At 40.5% G+C, this 27,601-nt stretch overlaps 1 protein-coding gene across 1 annotated transcript; it reads right to left on the reverse strand.

Moving 5' to 3' along the window:
* Nucleotides 1–711: 711 nt before the first annotated feature.
* On the reverse strand, nt 712–14,356 carry LOC23687393 (ABC transporter F family member 4). Its single transcript, XM_011494789.2, has 2 exons — nt 13,715–14,356; nt 712–2,362 (listed from the first exon to the last, which is right to left on the reverse strand). The coding sequence occupies exons 1-2, from the start codon at nt 14,235–14,237 to the stop codon at nt 1,050–1,052; spliced, it is 1,836 nt and encodes a 611-aa protein (XP_011493091.2). The 5' UTR covers nt 14,238–14,356; the 3' UTR covers nt 712–1,049.
* Nucleotides 14,357–27,601: the final 13,245 nt, after the last annotated feature.

Here is a 27,601-nt window from a genome sequence, read left to right on the forward strand (position 1 = left end):
TTTACTTATTTAAAGAAGCATAAAACGAGCTCACCAACTGATCCATCGTCGACAGGGCAGCAACTAATCACATTCAGGGGCCTATTTTATAAATCGAGCAGATTCATGTGACTCGTCTGTATTCATTGTCGATCAAAGCAAGCTTGCATATTTCAGATGTCACCCGTCGACTCCCATAGTAATCCAGTCACATAGAGTGACAACTGTCGAAAAACTCGAGTGACAGAGCTGAGTCGAGTGAATTTTTCGGTCGACAGTGATTCCAGTCGAGTCATTTTGATCGACTCGACTTATAAAATAGACCCCTCAATTTCGTCACCATGCCTAACTCACAAAGGCAAAAACCCAAAAACCGACTCGATTACTCGGGCCATCCCAAAGCAGTCTCTCTGCTCTTTAGATTGATGCATCAGATCAAAATCATCTTACCACGTCATAGAATTCTTTGACCTGTACAGAATGGATGGCAATGCAATGACAGTAGGTACTACAACAGGTAATTGCAACTTGCCAAACCGATCATTATGCATCACAAACCTGTGGGAACCATTTAGGCTCACATACTAGTTCTCTTATTTGCCCATAGTGCACGTTACGCATTGATTTCATGGGTCAGTTATTTTTAAAGTAGCAATTTAAGTCGGCTAAGCTACTTATTTCCACTTACGTGTAACGTATGGTGTTTCTCACAATAAAAGTTCTATCCAGCGGTAATTATTCTAGAGTAGTTTATTATATACGATAGTTTGATTCATACATGTGCTGGGGTAAAACCAAAAATATAATTCCGTTTGACAATTAGTTTCTTCTCTCTCGGTTATCCAGTACGTACCAGATACAGTTACAATCAGGAACACTACGAAAATAGAATAGGGTAAGGTAAGCTTATCCTTCAATCGACTCAGATCGAGTGCAAAGGTCAGATGTAAAATGCATTCGTTTAGGTAATTGCGTTCTTAAATCTACGGTACACCTATGACGATAAGTATAGTTGTAATTTTTTTTCTGTTCCTAGGCCCAGCGCCTACATTCCGTATATCAGTCAAGTTTTACTCCCCATCGTAGTAGTTTACCGGAGCCTTTCCGGCGTTACGTTTGGACGTCTTGTGTCCCCTTTCGACTATATTCAACCGCTCGGGTTGCTTCCTGTCGGCACGCAACGCTTTAGCGGGAGCTTTCTTCGACTTATGTTTCTCGTTGAACGCAGCGATCAAATCTTTACAGTGCAAATTGTCCTCCGGTTCCCAGGTGTCGTCCTTTGCCGAGAATCCCTTCCATCGGACCAGATACTCCCGTTGTCCGTTGCGTTTGTACTGCGCTTCGATGATCCTTTCCACCTCATATTCAACGTCGTCATCGTCTTCGGACTCTTCGGATTCTTCCCTGGTGACACGCTTCTTCGGAGGTACCTTCGACTTGTCTCTTCTATCAAATGAGCCCTTTTTGGCTGGCGTCGATTTCGGACCAGGTCTACCCTTTTTGGCCGGCGGTGCTTCTTCTTCTTTTTCAATTTTTGCTTTGTAGCGTTTGATAATGTCCGGACAGGATAATGTTGATTCCGGCTCCCAGGTATCATCCTTTGCTCCAAAGTTCTTCCAACGAATACGATAAACCATTTTTCCACCGCGTTCTTTACGATGATCAATTATTTCTTGGACTTCGTATTCCTCCTCTTCATCATCTTCTTCTTCTTCTTCCTGTTTTTTGAGCTTAGCTTTGTAGCGTTTGATAATGTCCGGGCAGGATAATGTAGCTTCCGGTTCCCAAGTATCATCCTTTGCTCCGAAATTCTTCCAACGAATGCGATATACCATTTTTCCACCGCGCTCCTTACGATGATCGATTATTTCCTGAACTTCGTATTCCTGCTCCTCTTCATCATCTTCTTCTTCTTCTTCCTCTTTTTTAAGCTTAGCTTTATAGCGTTTTATAATTTCCGGACAAGACAATGTAGACTCCGGTTCCCAGGTATCATCCTTGGCCTTAAAGTTCTTCCAACGGATGCGATAAACCATTTTACCGCGTTCCTTCCGGTGGTCCACAATGTCCTGAACTTCATACTCTTCTTCCTGCTCTTTCTCCTCCGCTTTCTTGAGCTTGGCTTTGTAGCGTTTGATTATTTCCGGACAGGACAACGTAGCTTCCGGTTCCCAGGTATCGTCTTTTGCTCCGTAATTCTTCCAGCGAATACGGAAAACCATTTTACCGCCCCGTTCCTTACGATGGTCAACGATGTCCTGAACTTCATATTCTTCCTCCTCCTCTTTCTCTTCATCTTCTTCGCCCTCTTCCTTCTTGGCTTTCTTTGCCGGTTTCGGCTTGGTCTTCTTCACTTCCTTTTTCTTGGCAGCAGCTTGCTTATCTGAAAGATGAAATCGAACTTTAATTCCCTTTAATCCATTCTCAGGGCTAGTAGCCACTTGCCTGAAAAAATAGACCAAACACTAGGAATCAAAAAAATAAAAATAGCCCTAGCAGAAATCAGGAGATATGTACACGGAGAAATATTTTTACCTAATTTTTGAGTTTACTTTACCCAAAATTAAGTACAGTGGGATTCCGTTTTTGGCAACAAAGTTGAAATTTTCAGTTGCCAAAAACGGAACCGTGCCAAAATCGGAACCCATATTTCAAATTTTATTTTTCAACTATTGGTTTTGAAAGCATCATTACAATGTTAATACATCATTTTTTTTTAAAGTCATAAGGCGTTGAGACTTCGAAAAGGTTCACTTCGAAGCATTTTCCCGAAGGGTTATACTATGCTATGAATCTATAGCTCCGTAATATTAAATCTGGCAAACGATTTTCTGGTCGCGTTTTTACGCCTCAACGTCTTCAATTATTTTTTAGAAGCTTTATGCATAATTTTTGTATAAGAGGGCCTTGTAAAACCAATAATCGCATAAATGACTTTTATTGAAGAACTGGACATTTTCTTAAAACTATGAGAGAAAACGAAAACAAAAATGTTTTCTTTTAAAGACGTATTAGCGAATCAAAAGCGCTGGGTATTGCAAAACGGCATGACCATTTTTCTAATTAAATGAACATTTAAAATCAGTTTAACTTTTGGACTTTAGCATAAAATCTGAAAAATTCGGTAAGTTTAGAATTGCTCCTTCAATTTATGTTTCTGATAAAGTAAAGCATTTTATAATGTATGGTTGACTGTATCAGAAGGGCAAACATAAACATGAGAAGATGCATAAATGTCTTGTAATTGTGTAGAATTTAATTTTTACTTGAAATAATTTTTAATTCAGCTTGATATATGTTTTACACCTGCCTTATGAAATCAACTGAAATTTACAGGATCAAGAACCTTATTGGAATCTTCAGGTTCTCATAAGAAATCTACAGAAAAAAACGCTTGAGCTCTGAAGCATCTTGCCAAGCATCCGTAGGATCTCGCATAGAGTTCTCAGGATCTCGCTAAGAATTTTGCTATGAGTTAACATCTTGGAATTCCGCTGCGATGTTGCCGTAAATTCTCAAGTCTCCGATGAAAAAAAATAAAAGTTTATTATTATTAGGCTACCACTAGCACACCTCAAATTCCTCTAGGAACCTTTACAAAATCCTCAAGATTTCGCCGAAAATATTAAAAATATTACTAGAAATTCACATTATCCCGCTTAAAATTTACAAGACGCCCTAGAGTTTATTAGGAATCACCAGATTTTGGACATAATCCTCCATAACCAGTTATTCACTCTAACGATCCCTCAAGAAGCTCTCAGTGTCCACTTGGAATCTGCAGGTATCCTCATGAATTCGTTAAAATTTCTGAAAAGTCCCACAAGAACGAAGAATCCTTTAAGGATTCTCCAGGGTACAGTTAGGAAACTCATAGACTCGGCTCGTAAGGAACATTTTGATGATGTTGAGACCCGTATCCTTGATTAACAATCTTGTACAGAATTCTGGATCGTCTCTTAACAAATATAACGCCTTATAGAGTCTATAGAAAAGAGAGAACAAAGCTTTAAATAGTTGACGCAGAAAGATCAATATACACACCAATACCACAGACAAAAAGTAAAAGCACTCTCAGTCGTATTTATCGCACGCTCCAATGGTATTATTTAAAATAAATTGTAGTTTGGACTGTATCGCATTTGTCATGTTATATAATGAAATTTAAAAAAAGTTATGATACACGACATTTTGCTGTACATATTTGTATCTATTATTGCGGTGTGTTTTTACATACGCAATGTATATAAATCCATAATAATAAAGACAGCGAGTCAAAATTTATGATTGTAACTCTGTGTGAGTCATAGATTTTTCGTTGCTCTTATGCCGGTGCTGGTGCATTGTTCGAATAAGCTGATCCAAATCTGAAGAACAGTGTGTTTTTTTATTGTATCACCTACACAGTTAAAATAATGAAGATAACACGTCATGTAAACTTTATTTATGCGATCTAAACACGACGTCATGTAAATTTAAGTCTTGAATCATGTAAATTTGTGTTATATGTCACGTAACCACATATAATCCTGCCGGATTACATGACATATAATTGAAGTTTACATGACATACCATGTAAATGTCCATTTTATACCACGCTCCGATTATGTGCATTATATGTCTCAGAAATTAACACGTTTCGTTCGAACTGTGTACTGGCAGACTCAAGTGGGCTGGTCACTCAATATGAATGCCTATGTAAAAAGAATGGTCTTAAGTTGAGATACTGGTGGAGATTATTGGTCTCATGAAACGTTGCCTATGTATGATCAATGACCATTCTGAAGTAAATAAGCGCGTACGCGAGTCCTTAGTAGTTGGTGAGATTTGGGGAAACATCGACGAAAATGGAGATCTGGAATGTAATCATTGTGGAGTTGACATGCTATTCAAGTGACTTAAGCAACAGACACGATAATATTTACAACAATTTACAAATTTTAATGGTATTGAAAAATGTTTCCAAAAACGGATCCATTTTGTTGCCAAAATCGGGGGGTGCCAAAATCGGAGCATGCCAAAAACGGAAACCCACTGTATATCGATTATAGTTTCAACCCAAAATCTCTCGATTTTCTCTTTCTCCCACACGAGTGTTGTCAAAAATAGAGAGAGCTGCATCTACCCAATGGGGGTACTTTGGCCCAATAAGCCAAATTTGGGTAAATGCAACTTTTCTTATGTTTGGGTCCTAAGAACTCAATTTTGCGTTAAATCAACCCAAAATTGAGTATATTTTTCTAATGGAATTAAAGCCAAACTACCTAGTGGGGACCTTGGAAATTTAGCCAAAATTGAGTTATTGGGCTCAACTACGGAATTGCGTTGAAACAACCCAAAATTAAGTTGAATTCCGTCTACGTGATGATTCCTTTGGGGCTGTCCATTAATTACATAAGACATTTTTCGGGGTTTTTTAACCCCCCCTCCCCCCATGGTAAGATTTGTTGTATGAAAATGAAAAATAAATTGTATGAAAAGTAAGAAATCTCAGACCCCCCCTCCCCCCATAAACCCTTACGTAATTAATGGATCGCCCCTTTCATAGAATCTGACACAGACATTTCTCCAAGAATATGCTTAACCTTTATAGTACTGGGTGCCGATGTGAACATATCAAAATTCTCTATCTTTGTTGTTGTTTGATCGATTCTGATAAAATTTTCACGAAAAATCAAATATGAGTTATATTTTTGATTCATGTATTACGAATTTTAAATCCGTGAATGATTTCAGAGTTAGGCCCATAAAACCTTAGATACATAAGTAGAAATGGCAACTATTATCAAAAACTTTAAAAAATCTATTTAGCATTGATTTACTTGACAAAATGTGTCACCTTTTTCAGTTTTATGAATGTTATAGTCATTCCGGGAACATGATCACCGGTGATCGATTATCACTAGAGTGATTCAAAAATACATAAGTTGAAGATAATTTTCCAATCGTATTCTCTGCGCTCAACCATCACCTTGTAAAACCGTCATGTTTTCAAAGTTACCATCTTAAAATTCTGATTTTCGAGTTATCTAGTTGTAGCATCCATTGTTATTGAAGACCGAGATCACCTCTGCATTTCCATGGTTGTCACAGGAAGGAGTTTTGTTAGTGGGGAGGGATCATAGCTGCATGATCAGGATTCACCTTGGTAAGTAATGCGATTCATGCAACCTCAGTTCAAAAATTCACCTATCAGTACACTAAAGACAACGTGAATGTTAATGCACAAAAGTCTATGTCGACACTTACACTGGTTATATTTTGTTATTATATTTTTATAATATATATTTTTTATAATAATACTATAATACATTATATTTTTGATATTATATTATTATATTTTTTTATATAAACTGTTCATATTTTGTTGAATCAATTCATCGTAGAGACATTCCCACCGTTGTCACTCTAAAATTACGTTTCATAATTATGTACAATATCATTTAAAATAAAAGCATGAAACGACCTCACCAAAGTGATCATCCATTGTGGATTGCGCAGTTTTAAGCTACATTAATCAGCATGCTCGTTTCACAAAAGCAAAATATCACTTCTGCGTCACGAAAAGCAAAACTCGATTACACACAGAACGCATGCAAACTAAAACTAGAAAGAAAAAAATTTCGGCGGCGACGCAAAAAAAAAACGATTTTTTTAGTGAAGATGAAACGAAACCAAAACTTAAACCCTCAAGAGCACTGTTCTACACGCAGCGAAATGGACTATCGAAATCCATACATTTTGCCTTATGAAACATGGAACGATTATATGGGAATGTAGATTTCAGCCAACTTGCATTGAAGTTTACCAACTTGTTTGATGATTTATGGCAACGGTTGTATTTTGAACCCCCTAAGGAAGTGATTTTAGTTTTTTGTCCCAATTAATCAATTGCACAGTGTAACCAAGACAAAGAACATGGCAAAATGTAGAGAAAAAAATCCACTACGAGATAAAAATGTCCAAACGGTCATGTAGAATCCAAAAAACGTAGAAATTAATGGATCATGAAAATAACCAAAACGGCCGCTATGGAAAGCATAGATAGCGCCACCATAACCTTGTGTGTTTGACAGAACAGCAATGCTGTCACAATGTTAAATCCCATATACAGTGGCGCCTTTGTTTTGATGCGGTGAGCACTGGCAAAAACTACCTTCAATGATCCATTGAATTTTGGAGCACTGTCTTTCATTATTTTGGACACACCAATATATTTTGGACCCCCGGCATTTTTTATCGATTGGCGACAAAGTCCACGACACTGGTTGTCTAATCAATCGATTGACAATGGAAAACCAAAGAAATTCTAAGCTTTTAATCCAACAATTTTAAAGTTTTTTTTATATTTGAAAAAAATCTGGCGCCTTCAACTTCTGTGTGTAACGTGTTGTAACGGTTGCAAGGACAAACCGGTTGAATTAAATTAATTTCAGATAAAATAAACACATTTTATATATACAAACGGTTTATGCAAGTGCGGAATAGTCCTATCTTTCCAAATGACATGCGTATTGAGTGTGTCGTTCGATTTAAACTGGAAAATTTACAGAAAAATGGCCCATGGGGTCAAAAATATAATGCTTAATTCGCCACAGAATTCAATCTTCATGTGGTAAACAATAGAGATGGTCGAGTCTCGGGTTTTCAAACCCGAAACCCGGCCCGAACCCGAACCCGACGGGGGGGTTTTCGACCGAATTGTCTGAATCTTTGCAATAAGAAGTGCTTGGTACTACCAGAGGCGTCCCGTGAGGAATTTGATTAACTGTGCACTGATTTGTACAAACCGTTGAATTTATCTATGAATACGAATTTCAGTGACGATTTCCTAACCTCAAATCTACCTGTTCTACAAATAGAAGTTCATAATTTTCACAACAAATGCGCATATACTGAATAGGAAGGATATGGTTTAAATAGTTGATTTCAGTAATTTATCTTTTCCATTTGATTGCAGATTTGCAAAAATATCAAATTTTGTAACAAGTGAGGTTACGAGTCGCCCCTGACGAATTTTGCAATTAAGATTTAAAATGTATTTTTGTTAAAAAAAAAGTAGTTTCCAATACTGAACACAAGCTTCAAGTGTCTCGAAGTTATCATATTGTTTGCTGCTCATTGAATGTATTCATTAGTATTTTCTTCGTTTTAATCACTCGGCCTAAACCAGCCGATGGTGATTTGAAAAAAAAACTGAAGGCTGGTTTAAGCCGTAATAGACATGACAACCCTAGTTGCGTATTTTTTTCTGTTGGATGGAAAGATCACCTGAAATACCGTTAGAAAGCTTGGAAACAGTAGAATAATTTAGTGTACTTAAATCAAATATTTAATTGTATTGCTTTCAGAATAAAAGAAATCTCCGAAAATTCTAATAAACGAAGTTTAGCACGAATGGTAGCAATCATCGGAACATAGAAATGTTTCCTATCCTCGTTTAACATTTTGATGCATCGCAAGGAGGCATTCCCTCATTTGAGAGCCATCGATTTGAAACTCAGTAAGTATCCTTATTGGTTGTCTGACGATACAATTTTAACAACTACCGAAAAGCTAAACATTACTTATAATTTGCAAGTGGATTAGATGGACAAATTGATGTGAAGATTTGCGAAAAAGTTACACATCTTCTCAGTGAGAATCGAACTCACAATTACAATTTTGCTCTACAGTCTTAGCACAACCACTACAAGTGTATTTTTTTTTAATTATATGAAATATAATTGGTGATTTTCTGAAAATCATCGGTTAATTGCTGGCGTGATTGTTGCTGGATTTCTTTGTATATCTAAATGGATATTTAAGGTGAAACAGCTTGGAATCATAATTCAATAATGTACCAAAACTTTGAAGGCACAAATCTCGCGAAAGAGGCATCAAACTACAGTGCAATTCCTATTTTAGCTTTGTGCACTAGCAGAAAGCTTAAAGTAAGAAGATGGACCTTGTACGTTCATTATTTCAACAGATTAGTGCCTTTGAAATCGTAAGTAGGGGCACAAGCCGGCCATTGTATCTGCCATGTTTGGATTCCGAGATGTGTCACCTTAAGCCCCTTGGCAAATTCTTGAAGAATTTCTGTTTGAGGATTCCAGACGGGATCCTTGATGCAATTTTAAGCGACAGTTTAGCAAGAAGGATGTCCAACTTCTTACTTTTTGAAGAAATTTCTTATCAGTAACCCAACCAAACATCCAGGCATTGCATTTCATCTCATCATTTGATCGTTTGGGAAAAATCCGTGTTAAATAACAAGATATCATTTTAGCGCTCTTTGATCGATCTTTCATCAATACCTTTAGTTTATTTGATGCTAGATATAATCATTCCAACTCAGCAGTCCACGCTCAATCGTAATAAAAAACTGTCGAAATCAGTGCAGTGTTTGATATCGTATTCATATGGAAACTATGAATATACAGAGGAAGATTCTCAGGTTGGGCGACAAAACGTCGAAAGACAAAATATCGAATCCCAAAACAACGTAAATAAAAACGATTGAAACTGGCTGGCGGCTGAGGATCACTGATTTTGCACTTCTGAAAGTCTTGTTGTAAGAGTATGGTTAAATTGTCTGAGGAGCCGCAGCATAAAAATCAGATCAGATCTGTACAACAAACAACTACCGTGAAATGGGGCGAATAGAAACACTGTTCAGTAAATATCAATATTTTTTTCATTTTAATGGAAAAATCAACACTTTTTTAAGTGCATCTTGAAGAAATATCAAAATGTATTTACTTAGTGAGCAAAACATTAAAATTATTCAAAACAAATTCAATCTTTGATTATGTTAGAAATCGGCAAAAAAGGGGAATGTTTCAAGATATCAAAAATGGTTGATATTTAAATCTTCACTTCTTAATTTATTCATTAAAAATGTAGCATCATTTTTGTAATTGTAATTGTAATTGCTCAATCCACACCCTGGCAGACAATTATCCGCCCATCTAGACACGGGCTGGGTGAGGACCTACCAAGCCTCCCCCGTTAACATGTCCTATACCGTTTAGCACACCGGGATCTTCCACAAGCAGGCGCCGGAATTAAAGCGGTCCCACAAGCTTCAGATACATTAAATAGATATAGTCCCTCTGGCACTAAACTGAATGGCGCCCTCCGCTTCACCACTAGTACTGCTTCCCCACACGCCAAGCACAATATCGAAAGTAGCGCGTTGTATAGCAAATACAGTACACCACCTCCGACACTATGCCAAATGTACAGGAAAAACAGCACCAGTAAGAAAGCGGAAGGCGCACCACTCGGTTCAGTGCCAGAAGGACTATAAGTATAACGAAGAAGAAATGAAAAGATAGTAGAGTTGGTTCGGTTATTTGATTGCTGAAACGAAAAAAACAGAAAAAACAGAAACAAAGTGTTAACATTAAAACGGGGTTTTATAATTGATAAATGTATCGATAGTTTCTCATCTGTTACGTTTCCTTATCGTAGCGCTGTCGATTTTTTCCATCTCCAGGGTGTTCGTCTCCGCTCGAGCAATGAGGACCATGATGAAATGAGAATATAAAAATGTGAGCATTAGTGTTGATCTAGTAATAGATTAATTTAAACTGCTTTTCATGTGCTAAGTAACTTGTAAACTCCTACTCAATTATGTTTTGTTGGCCTACACGTTTTATTTAGACACAATTTTTATTTAGAAAACTATTTGGATCCGAGATTTTAGGTGCAGATTGAGCATGTTTGATAAAACAAGCATCCTGTTTTCAGTTAAAGAATGTTCAAGAAGTTGATGATTCTGTTATTTATACTGGCTACATACAAGAATTCACTATTGATGTAATATATGGATATTGAAAGTTCCAACGCGCGATTATAATACTTCAGTTTTCGTGCTGTTGTATTGGTGTAAGTAGTGGGAAACCAATCAGTTTGGTGATTCTAACGGTAACAAATAGCAAGACGAAAGGAAAGTTGATAATCTATCAGTCCTAATTTCATGATCCGTTTAATAAATTCCGCGTATGATTCGGCAATTTTAACAATTTATACATGTGTATTCGAAGAAAACAGACTACGAGCATTTATTACCTGTTGCAAGGTTCCTAAGTGATCAGATATTTATCATTTTCTACAGCCTAATTTAATAATACCTACATTGGGTTGTAACAAAAATTTGATCTTGGGATGTTGATTTGCCTCCTAATCATAGTTTCGACAATAGTCACATACTTACTATCCCTTATGGCAGTGTTGTTGATTCTATTGTCTATCGTTCATCAGTTTCGCGCCACCCGGCAGGGACTTGGTCCTATGTACCCAATACTCTGCTGTGTCTTAACTTCACGCAATACATTCTGTAGATGTGTGATACAGTTTGCGGAATATTATGATTTATCACTTCGTTCAGATGAAAAATTCTGTTATGGTACCATATTCACATATCAGATAACTCCCACCTGGAACGATGTAATACATCGGAGACATGTAGATTCAGATGTATGTATACGATCTATGCCTAGTTCGGCTCTGATCGACAGGCAATCAGTGTATTCAGTTTTTCAACTAGCTTGAAGCGATGAACGTTTCAAGACAAGCTCTCCACTATATCTGCTAGCAATCACCGGTCGTCGATAGACATTTCGGTTCTTTTCTGCTAAAGATAGATCCGATTGTATGCCAAAGACTATGGCTCATGCTTTTCAATACAGCTGGAAAAACAAGAACTACACCCAGCACCAAATAGTACGTAACTATGAGGCGGACCGGAAGGTTTGATGAGCAATCCCCACCATTAAAAATGTAGCATCATTTTTAATTTGAAAATAGTTTATCGATACTATGTTGCTATTGAACTAATGGAGAAAAATATATTTCAGTAAATTTTGAAAGTTTATCATTACATAATACAGTCGAACCTCCATGAGTCGATATTGAATGGTCCCTTGGACTCAAGGAAATATCGAGTCATGGAACAGCTATTCTTTGGAAAGCTGTTTGAAGGGACTATTATAGTAACCATGATTTTATGTTTTTAGTATGGTTCCATGAGTCGATATCGAGTAATGGAACATCGACTCATGGAGGGATGACTGTAGTCGCATTTCTAACTGTAGGTCGTTTTGTTTCTATTCGCCCACTTTTTCTATCCATTCGTTTAACGGTACTGTCGAAAACATATTTTGAAGCATTAGATCGAAAGATGGAATCACATCAAAGCGCTCTTGAATTGAGGATAATATCTCTCCATCATCCAAAGAATCCAAAGATGTGCATGCTAAGTGATCAGATTAGATTGTTATGCCTGCAAATCATTGTAAACCTCTGGTGAGTATTTGGCGAATTGTAAGATACATGCGTAGTCGAAACAACCAAGTGTCTTCGAAAAAATTACAGATTGTTGTCTTAGCAAATACCTAGTTATATTTAAGAAATTCTATTCATACCCGTTAATTAGGAGCATTACGAGATCTTCCGAGAAATACGACAAATAATTTTGAGAGCTGTAATTACGTTCAATAATACTAATATATTTTTACTTCTAATTCTACTTTTAGGACCTTATTTCAAGCCTAATTTTTCAAATCGGCGTATCTAACACTTGGAAGGATTCGAGGAAAATGCGATGCAATATATTGTAAAGCATTTTAAATCCTGTTTAAAATGTTTTGCATTTTTTTTATTGCTGTGTATTCTATAAGTTGAAAAAAGAACACCGTTTCTAACCACTATCAAACAATTCCGATTTGTTTTGAATTAGATTGAAAAACTGGTGGAATTATCGAATAAACCCTTTTGCTTTGTGCTGCTTACATACACCATGATGATTCGTCGATATCATACCTTGCTTGATACATACACCTTGCTTGATGCGTCGGTTTGACAGTTCATTTATCACATGCGTCACGTCATATACACCAGTATTGTTTTGAAGTTGCACATACACCGGTTTGCAAATTCCCATAAAACATAATAAAGTTTGTTCTATTCGTCAGTTTCTACGTTCAACTACAACGAATATTGAATGTTTTCAATTTCAACTCGACTAACAGGAGCACCGGACGGAGCCGTGAGTAACAAAAGTAGATGGAGAACAGTTCTTGTGAGAAATATTGTCTAAAACCGAATACTGATGATGTTCCACATCAGTTTGCCGACCCGTCAGCTTACTGCAGCTGTGAAAATCCGAATCTCTCGATTTCCAACATGTTTAGTAATTCGGAAACAGTATGACGTATCTGCTGATCAAAATTTTATGTTTTGATTCTGCATATAAGTCACTTTGCTATGAGCATATGTACGGTGTATGTGCTAGCATGAAAAATGTTGACAGTTGAGTCGCTTTGCAATGGTAGGGTGTATGTAGCCAAATTAAAAACACTGAGTAAAGTTCACATAGGGCAGAATTGAAATTTATTTCAAAAAATCAAAAATATTGTTTTAGGATTACTTTTTTGGACTCAATATGTAGATTATGCGTTTGTCAAGCCCATGCAAAGCAAATCTCGATTTGTTTATTTTTGCAGATACGTCGGAATGAAGAATTATGCTTGATTTTATAAGTCAAGTCAATCAAAAACAACTCGACTGGAATCACTGTCGACCAAAAATTTTGCTCGACTTGGCTCTGTCACTCGAGTTTATCGGCAGTTGTTACTCTATGGGGTCGTGACGGACCTTCAACTATAACTAGAGACTATTTAAGATTAGTGACCAAACCTCAGATAAGAGACCCGCTCCCAACCCAACCCTGAATTACTGAACATACCCTTCTTTGCCTTCTTCGATCCTGGTTCTCCATCCGCATCAGCTTCATCCTTATCCTCCCCGGCGCCGTCCTCCTTAGCTTCTTCCCCCTCACCTCCATCAACCGCTTCCTTCTGCTCTTCCTCCTCCTCCCCCTCAGCATCCCCCTTATCATCACCATTCGTCTTCGAGTCCCCATTGGTCTCCTTGACAGCTTTTTTACCCGGTTTAGGCTTTCCGCGGCCATTCTTTTTCAACGGAACGTCTTCCTCATCCCCGCCCTCCTTCTCCTCACCATTTCCGCTATCCTTGTCCTTCTCGGAATCTTCCTTCTTAGCATCCTTATCGTCACCGGTTTCGGCATCCTCAAAATCGTCATCGGTGCCGGGCTCTTTCGAGTCTCCATTTTCTTCGGTGTTTTCGTTTGCACTTTGCATTTCGGCATCCTCCTCTTTTTCACCGGCGGCCGGCGATTTCTCCTGCTCTTCGCTATCAGAACCATTCTCCGCGTCGTCACCTTTGCGTTTGAGATTTTCCTTTCGCATTTTGCGTTCAAATTGCTTTTTTACACCACACTTTCAGAAAAATTTGTTCCCGAAAAAAATAATCAACGAAGCCGAGTGGCAATCACCGAAAAGACAAACTTTGCAAAGATGCATCAACCGACGAGAGAGAGAGAGATATGAGAGACGCTGTCACACCGTTTCTCTCAGTTTTGAAACTCGAGAGCTTTTATGTTCAGCACAAGATACACTTTGTGACAGTAGTACACGCTTAAAATATTAAATACTAAAATGCTTAAAAGTTATACTAAAATCATATTCAGTCCATTCACTCCATGAGATGCATATCTTTCTTTTATTCCTTCAGAGTATAAACGATATTTAAGAATGATAATGCATCATGGGACAAAATTATTTAGCTGCTGATATTTTTGTTTACATTCAAAATCAAAGAAGGGATATACATTTCAAATCAAGTAATTCGAACAAATTGATAAAAACACATTTATTTCGTTTAATCACATACTACACTACCGCTTTTCGGGTATTAAGACAATGCATTGCTTCGACACTATGTATTGAACCCGCAGCAGCATGAGTGTACCCTATGTAATCGGATCGGAGCCCTCCTCAGTATCAACATTCCGGTGGATATTAAATAGCTTCCGGATCGCTTCCCGGTTTGAAAGGGCGTTGGTAAACCGTCCTCTGGAATCGCCAATTGGTTAATTTTGCCAGTCAGAGGTAATTTGCAGGAAGAAGGTGAGATCCACTAGCATCCTCGGGAGCGTCTGCTTTTTCCAACTTGGGGCTCACATCCGGGTGGCTGAAATGAATTCAATTCTTCCTACATAGTCTTATAGTTTGCTGCAGTTTTTCTTACTCACTTGTGAGACCCTGGAGTCTGTAGAATCATCTATATATCTTATCAGCAACGATTATATGAAAAAAAAAATCGCGAATTACTAGCCACTTTTTGTTTTCCACGCGAGAGGCAAGAGCTGAAATTGTGAAAGAAAAATGGCCAAGTCCCAGGTGTTGCTCATAATAGTCAAAATGTGTACCTGAAGAAAAAATAATTCAAGCCTGTGCTAGAACTAGGGCGAATCTAAATAACATGAACGATTTTTCTTCATCGATCCTGCGACTAAAGGTGACAAGATGCTAGTTTCTTTTATGTTTAGAAATTTACTTGCGGAGCAGACCGACCAAGATAACTTCAAGGTAGAAAGCGGAGAGACTGAGCTGTTGGGATTTGTATAAAGAAGAAAGTTGTACTGTTCAGTTTGATGGTTCAGATTAGACTACTCGTCTAGTTTATTTTGCTTTATTGTAGAGCCCTTCGGCTGTCTGGTCGTTCGTCTCATTGGCGAACGTCGTTAATTATCGTTAACGCTAGAGATGTGCATGTCAGACATAACAGTTCTTCCCCTTTACAAAATTCAAATTATCATTAAATTGATTAAACCATTAACAAGAAATCTTTGATATACAATTGAATTTTCCTTAAGTCTATTCGATTGTGATAAAAATCACCATGACTGATTGTTCTCCGCACAGCCCACTGTTGGTAACTCATGCGCCACAATACGTACAACGGGCGATCCGGGAGGCACCATCAGTCAACAGCGATGACGAGCAAAATTGAATGTAGGGCAATTGTTTTGATAGGCAAACATATCGGGTGAAATATTATAAGTTTTGGATTGGAGAAGTTTTGATTTGAATTATATAAAGGTAATTTGTTGCTTATTGAACTACATTAGGATACTTACGAATTAATGCGAATCCCCCCATCTCGGACGACGACGGCGATCGGATGTCAGATCGATCATCGGAAGATTCTTTCATCCCTTCAATCGTTGATAGCGGCAGGGGTGAGTCTCGGGAATGTGCTGGTTGTGACCGGCCCAATAACGCAGAGAAGTATATGGTGGAATGCCAGAAGTGTAACAGCTGGTATCACTTCTCTTGTGCGAACGTTAACACTGTTACAGTACGTTCCACTAGCTTCGTTTGTACTGCTTGTATGCGAAGCGAGATTTCGGTCGCGTTGGGGTCGGCAAGGAGTCAAATCAGTGTAATTTCTAGCTCATCTAGTGCTCGGTCGGCTAGAATGGCTCGAGAACTGCAGCGTCTCGACGAGGAGAAGAAAGTGATGGAAGAATTAAGTCGAGAGAGGATCGAGAGGGAACGGGCCCTGAATGAACGGGAGCTTCAGGAAAGAATGGAGCGTGAAAAGCAGTTCATCGCTCGAAAACACGAGCTGCTAAATCGACAGGACGAAGGAGAGGGGAGAAGTGTACGCAGTATGCGGAGCAGCCAGAGGAGCACGCAACGGACGGAAGATTGGGTGAAGCAGACGGCGAGTGAAGCTGTCGGGCCGAGTTCGACGCCCATGGATGCGGAGGATACAAGTCTGGGACATCCGCAGGGAGTACATCCCTCTTCAACGCCACTGAAGATTGTTGATGCCGTGTTTCCTACGGCCGTTGACGACGACTTGAAAGATACGGGATCAGAGGTAAAATCTATCCCAGAAGCTTTGGGAAGCTTGCCTATTGCCGACGCGTCAGAGGAACCGATTGAAGGAATCGGTAAAATGGATGACGCGGGCCTGGGAGGGAGGCACCGATACTACACACAAAATATAGAACAATGTTTGTTTGAACTGCAAGATAATTCCAGCTTGCCAACAACAATCAAGGCAGGCTTGGGGAAAATCGCTAGTTTCCTTTTGTTGTGTACTTTCGATTTTTCCTGACAAACATGGAAAAAAGGCCACAGTTTTCTATGCACTAAATATTCATTTTTATTGAAAAAAGTAAAACGATGCATTTTTCAATGCATTATATTCAATCCGATCGAAAGGTGCTCACGTAACATTACTTGCATTGTGTGCATGAATTGATTTTTATTCTATTTTTGTCACTTTTGATGAAATGCGAAAATCTGTTTTAATCAGTTACGCACTTTTTCCATGTTAGTCCAATGTTTGAGATCTGGGCTCACAGTGACAGTTCGTGACAGCGGAATCCCGGCTCACTATGACGTACAGAAATTTTGTATTGGTTTCTCCCTCCCAGACGCGGGCGTACGAAACCAGCCAGGTTTGCCTACCGTCGATGTTAAACCGTATTCAGATCTACTGAAGCTCGATGAAGTAGTGCCGGCCGGTGTGTTTTCGAAGGTAAAACGTGTGAATCCAAGTAAATACCAGCGGTGGAGTGTCGAAACCGGCGAACTACGACAGCAAAATGCTAAGGTTATCCAGCAACAACAGCAAATGGAAGTGGAACAGCGGAACATGCATGAGTTGGTGCGGAAACTCCAGTTCGACATCGGTACGGGAAGGAAACGAGAGCAGGATCTGCAGAGTCAACTCAAAAGTCTGCAGAAACATCACGCCGAGGAGCTGAGAGTAATCCACAATTCGGAAACTGGTCTGCAGAATCAGCTCAGGCAACTACAATGTGAAAATGCTTCCCTGAGGAACCAGATCGCATCTCTAAATGGAGAGTTGCAACAAATCAGCACATCGAGAGAAAAGTTGCAAGTTCTGCTTAAGGAACGCGAGGACGGTATAACATCTATGGAATCGCAGATACGAACCTTACAGATGGAGGTCGTCGAGGCAGCAGAACAGATGCGTAATTTGGAGGCGGATTTGCGGGAGCAGCTGAACCGACAGAAAACACGAATGCGACACTCTTGAACTTCAACGGGCAGAGTTAGAGAACGAAATTCAGGGGTTGCGTACAACGGAGCAACAGTTGCAGAAGAAGATGGAAGCATGCCTTCAACGTGAGCGAGAAGCCATCCGCGAGCGAAATACAGCCGAGCAAGAATACTGGGATTTACACGATGTGGTACAGCAGTTCGTGAATCGAAACCAGCACTGGGCATCGGAGGGCGACTGTTCTCCTCATTTACCTCCTCCTCCGGCGGCATGGCTAGACCAAGCTGCTAGTGAAGATTGCTTAAATCCTCTTCCTCCTCCGCCTCCTCATCTTTCAAATTCGGCTTACAATTGTCTGCCCGTGATGTCTGGTGGGGGGATTCCTCTAGTTCCACCTTTCGCAATAGGCCATGTAGGACCATCCGCTCACCAAATAGCTGCTAGGCAGGTGGTTACCAAAGAGCTGCCAGTCTTCTCTGGCGATCCGATCGATTGGCCACTTTTCATCAGCAGTTATCAGCATTCTACGGAAGCTTGCGGATACTCCAATGCTGAAAATCTTCTACGTTTGCAGCGAAGTTTGAAAGGAAGTGCGAAGGAGTCAGTAAGCAGCTTTTTACTCCACCCGTCGACGGTTCCTCAGGTCATGTCCACTCTGCAACAACTGTACGGGAGGCCGGAACAAATCGTGAATAACATGATCGCCAAGGTTCGGGCAACTCCCCCTCCGAAACCGGACCGGTAGGAGACACTGGTCAGCTTTGGACTGGCGGTTCAGAATCTGTGTGGTCACCTGAAAGCAGTCGGATTGGAGAGGCATCTTGCCAACCCGATTCTGCTCCAAGAGCTGGTGGACAAACTACCAGCAACAGTGAAATTCAACTGGGCGCTTCACCAAGAACAGGTTCCAGAAGTGGATTTGAACGTGTTTAGTGCATACATGGCGAAAATATCTTCAGCGGCAAGCGGCGTAACACAGCTGACAGCCGTTTCGCAGAAAGTTAAAGACGAACGAATTCGCCCGAAGGATAGATCGTTTGTCAACACGCACGTTTCAGTGGATCCACCGAAAACGAGTCGAGAAGAAGAGCCGAGAACCGCTACCGAAAGAACCAGAGGAAAGCAGAAAGATGGAGCTGCCGGCACGATCGGTAGCAAGAAGTGTGCGATTTGCAACGTCGACAACCACCAAATCGAAAACTGTGCATCGTTCAAAGCGTTGGATTTGGATGGTAAATGGAAGGCGGTGAAAGTGAACAAACTTTGTGGTCGCTGTCTCACCTCGCATGCGAACTGGCCGTGCAAAGGGGAAATTTGTGGGATCAACAGCTGCCCCAAACGACATCACCGCTTGCTCCACTTTGATCCACCAGAAACAGCGAAAACTAATAGCGCGGTTGTAACCGTTCATCGACAGATATCGTCATCAACGCTCTTCCGCATCCTTCCGGTTACCCTGTTAGGTAAAAATGGACAGTTCGACACCTACGCGTTCCTGGACGATGGATCGTCGGTAACACTCGTAGAGCGGTCGATCGCAGAAGCTCTTGGTGTCCAAGGAAAGGTGGAAACGCTACGAATCGAATGGAATGGAGGCGTTAACAAAACTATCACCGGAGCAGAAGTCGTAACGATGGAGATATCCGAGACCGGTGGAAGCAAGCGCTACAGGCTTTCGGAAGTGTACACTGTCGATAACCTCGGTTTACCGCAACAGACCACGGACTACGCAGAGCTGGCAACACGATTCGCACATCTCGACAAACTACCGGTGAAAAGCTTCAGGTCCGCAGTACCAGGAATCCTGATAGGGCAGAGCAATTGTCATCTGCTTGCTACATTGAAGCTGCGGGAAGGGCGATTGAACGAGCCGATTGCAACAAAAACGAGGATCGGATGGGCGGTATGCGGTAGTCTACGGAGGTCACAGGTGGTCACGATGCAAACGCAGCTCCACATGTACGCAGAGCCGAGTACCGTTGACCTTCATGAGTACGTTCGGCTCTTTTTCGAAGTCGAGAGTTTGGGAGTTGCTGTCGTGCCCGAGGTGAAAGGAGTCGAGGAAGAACGAGCCTACAAAATACTGGATGAAACTACGCGCCGTACCAGTACTGGGAAGTTCGAGATAGGATTACTTTGGAAGCATGACTATATCGAATTTCCGGAGAGTAAGCCGATGGCGGAACGACGCTTCAAGTGTCTCGAGAAGCGTTTATCCCGAAACCCCGAGCTGTATAACAGTGTGCGACAGCAAATAGCAGACTTCACAGCCAAGGGGTACATACATGAAGCGACGGTGGAAGAAATCGAAGGATTTGATCTGCGACGAAGGATTTGAGTCGTCGTCAATGAGAAGAAGCCAGGGAAAGTTCGAGTTATCTGGGACGCAGCGGCGAAGGTCGACGGGGTATCTTTAAACTCCTTGTTGCTTAAGGGCCCGGATCTTCTGACGTCGTTATTATCTGTCCTGTTCGCATATCGGGAGCGCGAAGTGGCAGTGTCAGCAGATGTCAAAGAAATGTTTCTACAGATGCTAGTTCGAGAGCAGGACCGCAGTGCCTTACTGTTCCCATACCGAGATTCCCCAGAACTTCCGATGACTACCATGGTGTCTGATGTGGCGATATTTGGAGCTGCCTGCTCTCCAGCCCATTCACAGTACGTGAAAAACCTGAACGCGACCGAACAAGAAGCAGAACTGCCCCGAGGAGCAGAGGCAGTGAAAAAGCGACATTACGTGGATGACTACGTGGACAGCTTCGATACGGCTGAGGAAGCATTCGAGGTTGCAAAGGAAGTGATCGAAGTCCACAAGCGAGCCGGATTCCATATTTGCAATTGGATGTCTAGCGACAGGAGCGTATTGGAGAAACTGGATGAAGCGAATGTGAATCCGTCGAAAGCTATGCTACCGGATAAGGACGTTGGATGCGAGCAAGTGTTGGGAATGGCGTGGATACAACAGAAGGACGAATTTGTATTTTCGTTGCAGTTTTGCGAGAAGGTGCGAATCCTGCTGGACGGCGATGCAATACCAACGAAAATAGAAATGCTGCGTCTGGTTATGAGCCTCTACGATCCTCTGGGTTTGGTAGCGTCCTTTGTCATCCATGGGAAAATCTTAATCCAAAAAGTCTGGCGAACGGAGACGGACTGGGATAGCTACATTCCAGGAGAGATCGCGACACGCTGGATGGAATGGTTGACTGTTCTAAAAAGCATGACTGGGTTGCGTATTCCTCGGTGCTTCTTTTCAGGATACGAACCGAGCAGCTACAACAATCTCGAGCTGCATGTGTTCGTGGACGCAAGCACCCAGGCTTACGCAGCGGTCGCATATTTCCGCATCGTGGATCGAGGACAGATCAGGGTTGCGCTTGTTTCATCGAAAACGAAGGTTGCACCACTCCGAGGACTTTCGATTCCACGGTTAGAGTTAATGGCTGCGTTGCTTGGAGCTCGCCTACGGAGAACGATTGGTTGTCATAGGCTGAAGGTGACGAAAACATGTTTCTGGAGTGACTCGTCGACGGTTTGCTCGTGGATTAAGTCGGATAGTCGCCGGTATCGCCAGTTTGTGGCATTCCGAGTCGACGAAATATTGAGTCTTTCGAACATCGATGAATGGAAATGGATTTCGACTAGGATCAATGTAGCAGATGAAGCAACGAAATGGGGAAAAGGTCCTTCTTGCAACGTAGATAGCCGATGGTTTCGGGGCCCAGATTTTCTGTATGAACGCGAGGAAGGATGGTCAATGAAACCCGAAGAAGAAGAACTTGAGGATGAGAGCGACGGAGAACTTCGAGCTGCGGTAGTTTGCAGTCATCTAGTCGTGCAACCGGTTGTCGACACGGAAAGGTTTTCGAAATTTGAACGGTTGCGGAATAGCACGGCATACGTTTACCACTTCATTAACAATCTGCGAAGCTCATGGATTGAGTCAGCTGGTACGATTGGTGTGACCAGCAAGGAACTACAGATAGCGGAAAACTTCTTGTGGGGGATGGCACAATCCGAAGCGTTTCCTGAAGAAGTGGCAACTTTGAAGCGTGAACAGGATGAAAAGAATTCGTTAAGGAAGCGACTACCTACATCAAGCGAGCTTGTGAAACTTTCACCATTCGTCGATGATCATGGTGTACTTCGAGTAGAGAGTAGAGCAGCAAATGCGCAAATATTAGCCTACAATACGAAGTTTCCGATTATCCTGCCAAGGAAGCATCGTATTACGGAGTTGCTGCTGGACTTCTATCATCGCAAATACGGTCATGCCAACGACGAGGCCGTAGTCAACGAGGTGCGACAGAAATTCCACATTCCACGCCTGTGAGTGGAGGTACGTCAGATCAGAAAACGCTGCATGTGGTGCAGTGTGTACAAAGCAACCCCAGTTGCTCCTAAAATGGGACCCCTTCCAGCGGTGCGATTGGAACCGTTTGTGCGCCCGTTCACCTACGTGGGCATAGACATCTTTGGTCCGTATTCAGTGAAGCTCGGACGAAGCTCGGTTAAGCGGTGGGTTTGCCTATTCACTTGCCTTACCATAAGAGCCGTTCATCTGGAGGTGGTTGCCAGTTTGACCACCGATGCTTGCAAGAAGGCGATTCGACGGTTCATCGCGCGGCGTGGATCCCCTCAGGAAATATATTCCGACAACGGGACAAACTTTGTGGGAGCTAGTCGAGAACTACAGCAGGAAACCAGCAGAATTCACACTGAGTTGGGCAGTACCTTTACTAATGCCCAGACTCAGTGGAAGTTCAATCCTCCAGCAGCGCCTCACATGGGGGGTTGCTGGGAGAGAATGGTGCGTGCCGTGAAATCTGCACTTGGGTCCATTCCGATCGTGCGGAAACTGGATGACGAATCATTTGCAACTGTGTTGGCGGAAGCGGAAAGTATGGTGAACTCGAGGCCACTGACGTTCATCCCGTTGGAGACAGCCGACCAGGAATCCTTAACGCCAAACCATTTCCTGTTGCTCAGTTCGAACGGCGTACGGGAACCGGAGAAAATTCCCACGGACGAAGTCAAGGCATTGAGGAGTAGTTGGAACCTGGTTAAGCACACTCTGGACAACTTCTGGCGTCGTTGGGTGGTGGAATATCTGCCGACGATTATACGACGGACGAAATGGTTCCAGGATGTACGACCAATCACCATCGGGGATTTGGTACTAGTGGTGGACGAGAATATCCGGAATCGATGGTTGCGAGGACGAGTGATCGGCACGATTCCAGGAAAGGACGGAGTGGCGCGTCGAGCAGAAGTGAAGACCTCAGCGGGGATCTTGAACAGGCCATGTACGAAATTGGCTGTGCTGAACGTAGAAGGATCTGGTGACGCCCAACCGGAAGCTAAGGCGACACGCGGGGGAGGATGTTCTCCGCACAGCCCACTGTTGGTAACTCATGCGCCACAATACGTACAACGGGCGATCCGGGAGGCACCATCAGTCAACAGCGATGACGAGCAAAATTGAATGTAGGGCAATTGTTTTGATAGGCAAACATATCGGGTGAAATATTATAAGTTTTGGATTGGAGAAGTTTTGATTTGAATTATATAAAGGTAATTTGTTGCTTATTGAACTACATTAGGATACTTACGAATTAATCTTACAGTCTATAATAAAAACTTTATACGCAACGTTAAATTTGAGATAGATTAGACAGAAATAGTACGGACACTAAATTGTAAGTACAAACGAACGTTATGACTAGACTTATGCTAAACTTAAATAAACATTTTTTTAGCTTTGAGCTTATTACCACCCAACTCTGGGCCATTGATTTGCTGAGAAGAACTCCGTAAAATCTATCCCAACAACTGATTATTTTATTATTAGTAGCACAAGTGTGTGCTTTTCCTCTATAGTTCTGCCTGTCGAACACATCTCTATTTCTAGGGTCATACTTTAAAACCAATAAGTTCATTCTCTTTGTAACTAAGCTTTGCGAAAGTATAATATAAAAATATTCAAGAACCATTATTCGGTCTCCAGGTATGAAACACGCTTCAACAAAATGCAATATCGAATGGATAGCAAACATATTTTCGTAACACTGCGCCACTCTTTCAGGCAATTCAATCACAAAAGACAAATCTTTCTTTAAAGTATAGTTTTCCAAATTTGCGACAATTGGGTCCTAAAATTTTTAATGAAATCTTGTTTTTATTTAATAACACGAAAAAGCATGTTACTGTAACTACTTTAGCAATTTTTCCCGCTCAAATAATGGCTATATCATGTTTAAACTTTAACTTAAAAATTTGATCCATAAATGAACCTTGACACTTTTGATCATGTTTGACGTTCGCTTAGTCGACAAAAACACCACAGGGGTTTTAGTTCGACCACTGGGGTTGTTCCTATCTGACATTTCGTAAGGGACACGGAAAACAAAATACACCCAAAATTTGAGTTTAAGCCAAAGGATGTGACAAAATCTAAAAAAATGTTTTTTGAGCTTAAACCAACGGAAAACATTAGAAAATTGAGTAAACATGTGTTTTTGGCCTAAACTTAAGCGTTTGGCACTAAAATTGGGACAGGGCTTTAGGACCCTATTATCGATTCAAAATCAAATGCAATTTTAGTGTTGATACAAAAGTTTTCATTGTACTCATGGTCTAAATCGTCATAGTTATACAGTAACATGAATATCTTGATTTTCTTGATTGTACACTGTTCATGTTGTGTTGCTGTATTTGGTTCAAATTCTTCTATTGTGAGGACCTCATCCTACTTATTATTAAGTTTGTTCAGTTTATCACTCTTTCCGTTGTTGGACTGTAAATTATTTAAAAAAAAATGCTTGGTATGGAATATTACAGTCCAAATACTTCCCAAAATTGAACTAAAATCGTTCCCTGTTGCTATAACTAACTGTTGCCTTGACACTACTATATTGTTACTATGAGTTGAAACCATTGTCTCTCTAGCTGTAATATTTTTTTCCATGTTCATAAATGTCAATAGCTCGTCATGATTGAATAAGTCATGTTTATCAAATATCGCTTGCAATAAGCAATGATTGTCAATTTTTGTTGAGGAAGTTTTATGCATGTTATGCAATACGAATGAATCAATTTTATTTTTATTTTGTTAGAGTCCGCGGCTTCAGAGCAAAGCCATGGTGAAGGTGCATGAGTTCGATTCCCGGTCAGCCCACGATCTTTCCGGAATGGAAATTTCCTTGACTTCCTTAGGCAAAGAGTATAATCGTACCTGCCACACAATATACGAATGCGAAAATGGCAACTTGGGCAAAGAAAGCTCTCAGTTAATAACTGTGAAAGTGCTTATTGAACACTAAGCTGATAAGCAGAGGCTCTGTCTCAGTGAGGACGTTAATGCCAAGAAGTAGAAGGATCGGTGAAGAGACATTGATCATGTTACATTCGCCCTAATAATTAACATTTAGGGTGCAGAGATACTAGAGCACTTTCATGATTCATTTTGGCATGAGGGGGTTTTCTCGGCCGATTTTTCTGAAACTTGGCAAAAAGAAGCTCTTCAATACGACACATAATGTAGTCATATGTGAATTCAGTAGCTTACAATTAACCCCACTGCCAAAGTAAATCAAAAGTGCCATGAATTGGATCCGGCTCCCTGTTGGGTTGTTAAGCATTTGAAAAGACGTGTTTTTTTTATCTTATAAGCAGGTGAAATCAACTCACCTGTAAAAAATATGAACTGCTATGACAAACGAAATGTAATATGTTGTTAACAAAATGTTAATAAAATCTTAAATTTGTTTTACCAAATTAGGATGATAGTGTTGTCTAATAACACAGAACACCTAGTTTTAAGAAATAAATGTAATGTTTGGAATGATACTAATAAAGAAATAAAAAAATAAAAATAAAAAGCGTAGGAAAAGTTACAGGGTTTCTTACATTGAGCCAATTGGATTGATCAATGCTATATCAAATGTATATGGAGTAATTTTCCATTATTAGATTATCATACACTATAAGATCAAAGTACTTTTTAAAGAGTAAAAAAGTACGCACTTTAGTAGAAACACTATTTAAATGTTTATCGGATTTTACTACGGATTCATTTTACATAATCGTGTTATACTGCTTAACCATGTCATCCGGATCATGATGGATGCGTCGCCTAATTGCCTAATTAACTCAGCTGCCGACGTTGAACATTCCAAATTCCGATGGGATCTTTTGGTGTATACCCTGCATTAAAACCAAAACGTTTCTGTTCAAACCACAATGTATTATTTCGTTAGCCTGTTCATAGAATTTCAAACAAATTTTATTTAACTTACCTACTTTTTTTAACATCTTAATAGGGTCCTAAAGCCCTGTCCCAATTTTAGTGTCAAACGGTTAAGTTTAGGCCAAAAACACATGTTTACTCAATTTTTTAATGTTTTTCGTTTGTTAAAGTCCAAAAATAATTTTTTTATGTTTCTTTAGATTTTGTCACACCCAAGGGGTGGATCACTTATTCAGTGCACATCAGATGTGCATCTATTTGCATCAAATGCATTTTTTTGGTATTCACATCAGCTTAGCACTGGCCAATACCATCGTATAGTGCTATAGCAATACGCCATTGTTTGTTGTGATTGTTATGAAATTGTCGTAATTGGTACTCTACAATGATTTTCTTCAACTACCTAATCACAAACTTTATTCGTTTTAGATAATCAAGCTTTTTGGAAACCGGAATATATAATAAGTTTAAAATCCTGACCGATGCTTAACTTCGAAACATCACGATCAAGCATCTAATTACTTCAGGACTTTTTCGTCAAGAACAGTCTATGCATACATAGTGGAGAAAGGATAAATGGTTGACAGGAATATATTGTCGCACGTTCTGAGGACTAATCAAAAGTACTCGGATACTTCTTCCCAAGAAATCTAGCTGTCTACAGTCTGCTTACCAGTGGAAAAAAGAAATCTGCATAGATTCGCAAATTAATGATTAAAAAAAATAACACAACGAATTACATTATTTTGTCCAACATCTTATTTTATCTCCTACAATGTCGGTTGGGGATCTTGGGGACAGTTGAAGAACGATGAGCTCTTTGAATTGATTTTCTCCCTCTCAAGTATTGTTTCCTGTATTGCTTTCCTTGCAGAATGTACATTTCTACGTCGGAGCGTTTAATCACCGCAGTATTTGGATTACATGAAGGAAGACGAGTGTAGGTAAAGGGCTGGTGTCTAAAAGTCGTTTAAATAACAGAAACTCCAAAATCAGTTGCTGGATACCCTGCGACTACACTGTCTAACTCACAGACTGACGGGAGATAAGGGTTCTGAATATTCAAGCGGATGGATGATTAGGATTATATTGATTCCATATTCGATACTCCAATGGGTCCGGGGAGTGGCACAAGTAGCTAAGCCGAGGCTTCTTCAAGGCACTTATTTCTTAGCTGACCGAAAGTGAAGTTTTTGGAATTTTCCTCACTGCGGCCAGCAAAAAACAATAGTGGGAGCTGGTCTGAAGCTTCGTTGGAGCGATTACACAGCTGCCAGTTTGCAGTAGATTATTGAGACTTCTCTTACTACGAGCACCTTCGCACTGGCTACGAGTAGAGTAAGCGGGTGGTATCACCCTCAATCAGTCACTAGATCAGTCGGGATGGAGGACAAGACCGGTTATAATACGAGGTAACACAGGTAGTATCTTTTTTTCTGGAGAGCAGTAGCTTTTCCTGAGCGCCCCGAAACGCTCAAT

The sequence above is a fragment of the Aedes aegypti genome, chromosome 2 (genome assembly GCF_002204515.2).
Source record: "Aedes aegypti strain LVP_AGWG chromosome 2, AaegL5.0 Primary Assembly, whole genome shotgun sequence".
Classification (NCBI taxonomy): Eukaryota; Metazoa; Arthropoda; class Insecta; order Diptera; family Culicidae; genus Aedes; species Aedes aegypti.

Excerpts from the sequence above, each read along its gene's own strand:
- LOC23687393 (XM_011494789.2), bottom strand. The coding sequence starts at position 14,237 with ATGCGAAAGGAAAATCTCAAACGCAAAGGTGACGACGCGGAGAATGGT. Across the intron at positions 2,363-13,714 it reads ATCGAAGAAGGCAAAGAAGG|ATAAGCAAGCTGCTGCCAAG; the intron begins GTATGTTCAGTA and ends TTCATCTTTCAG.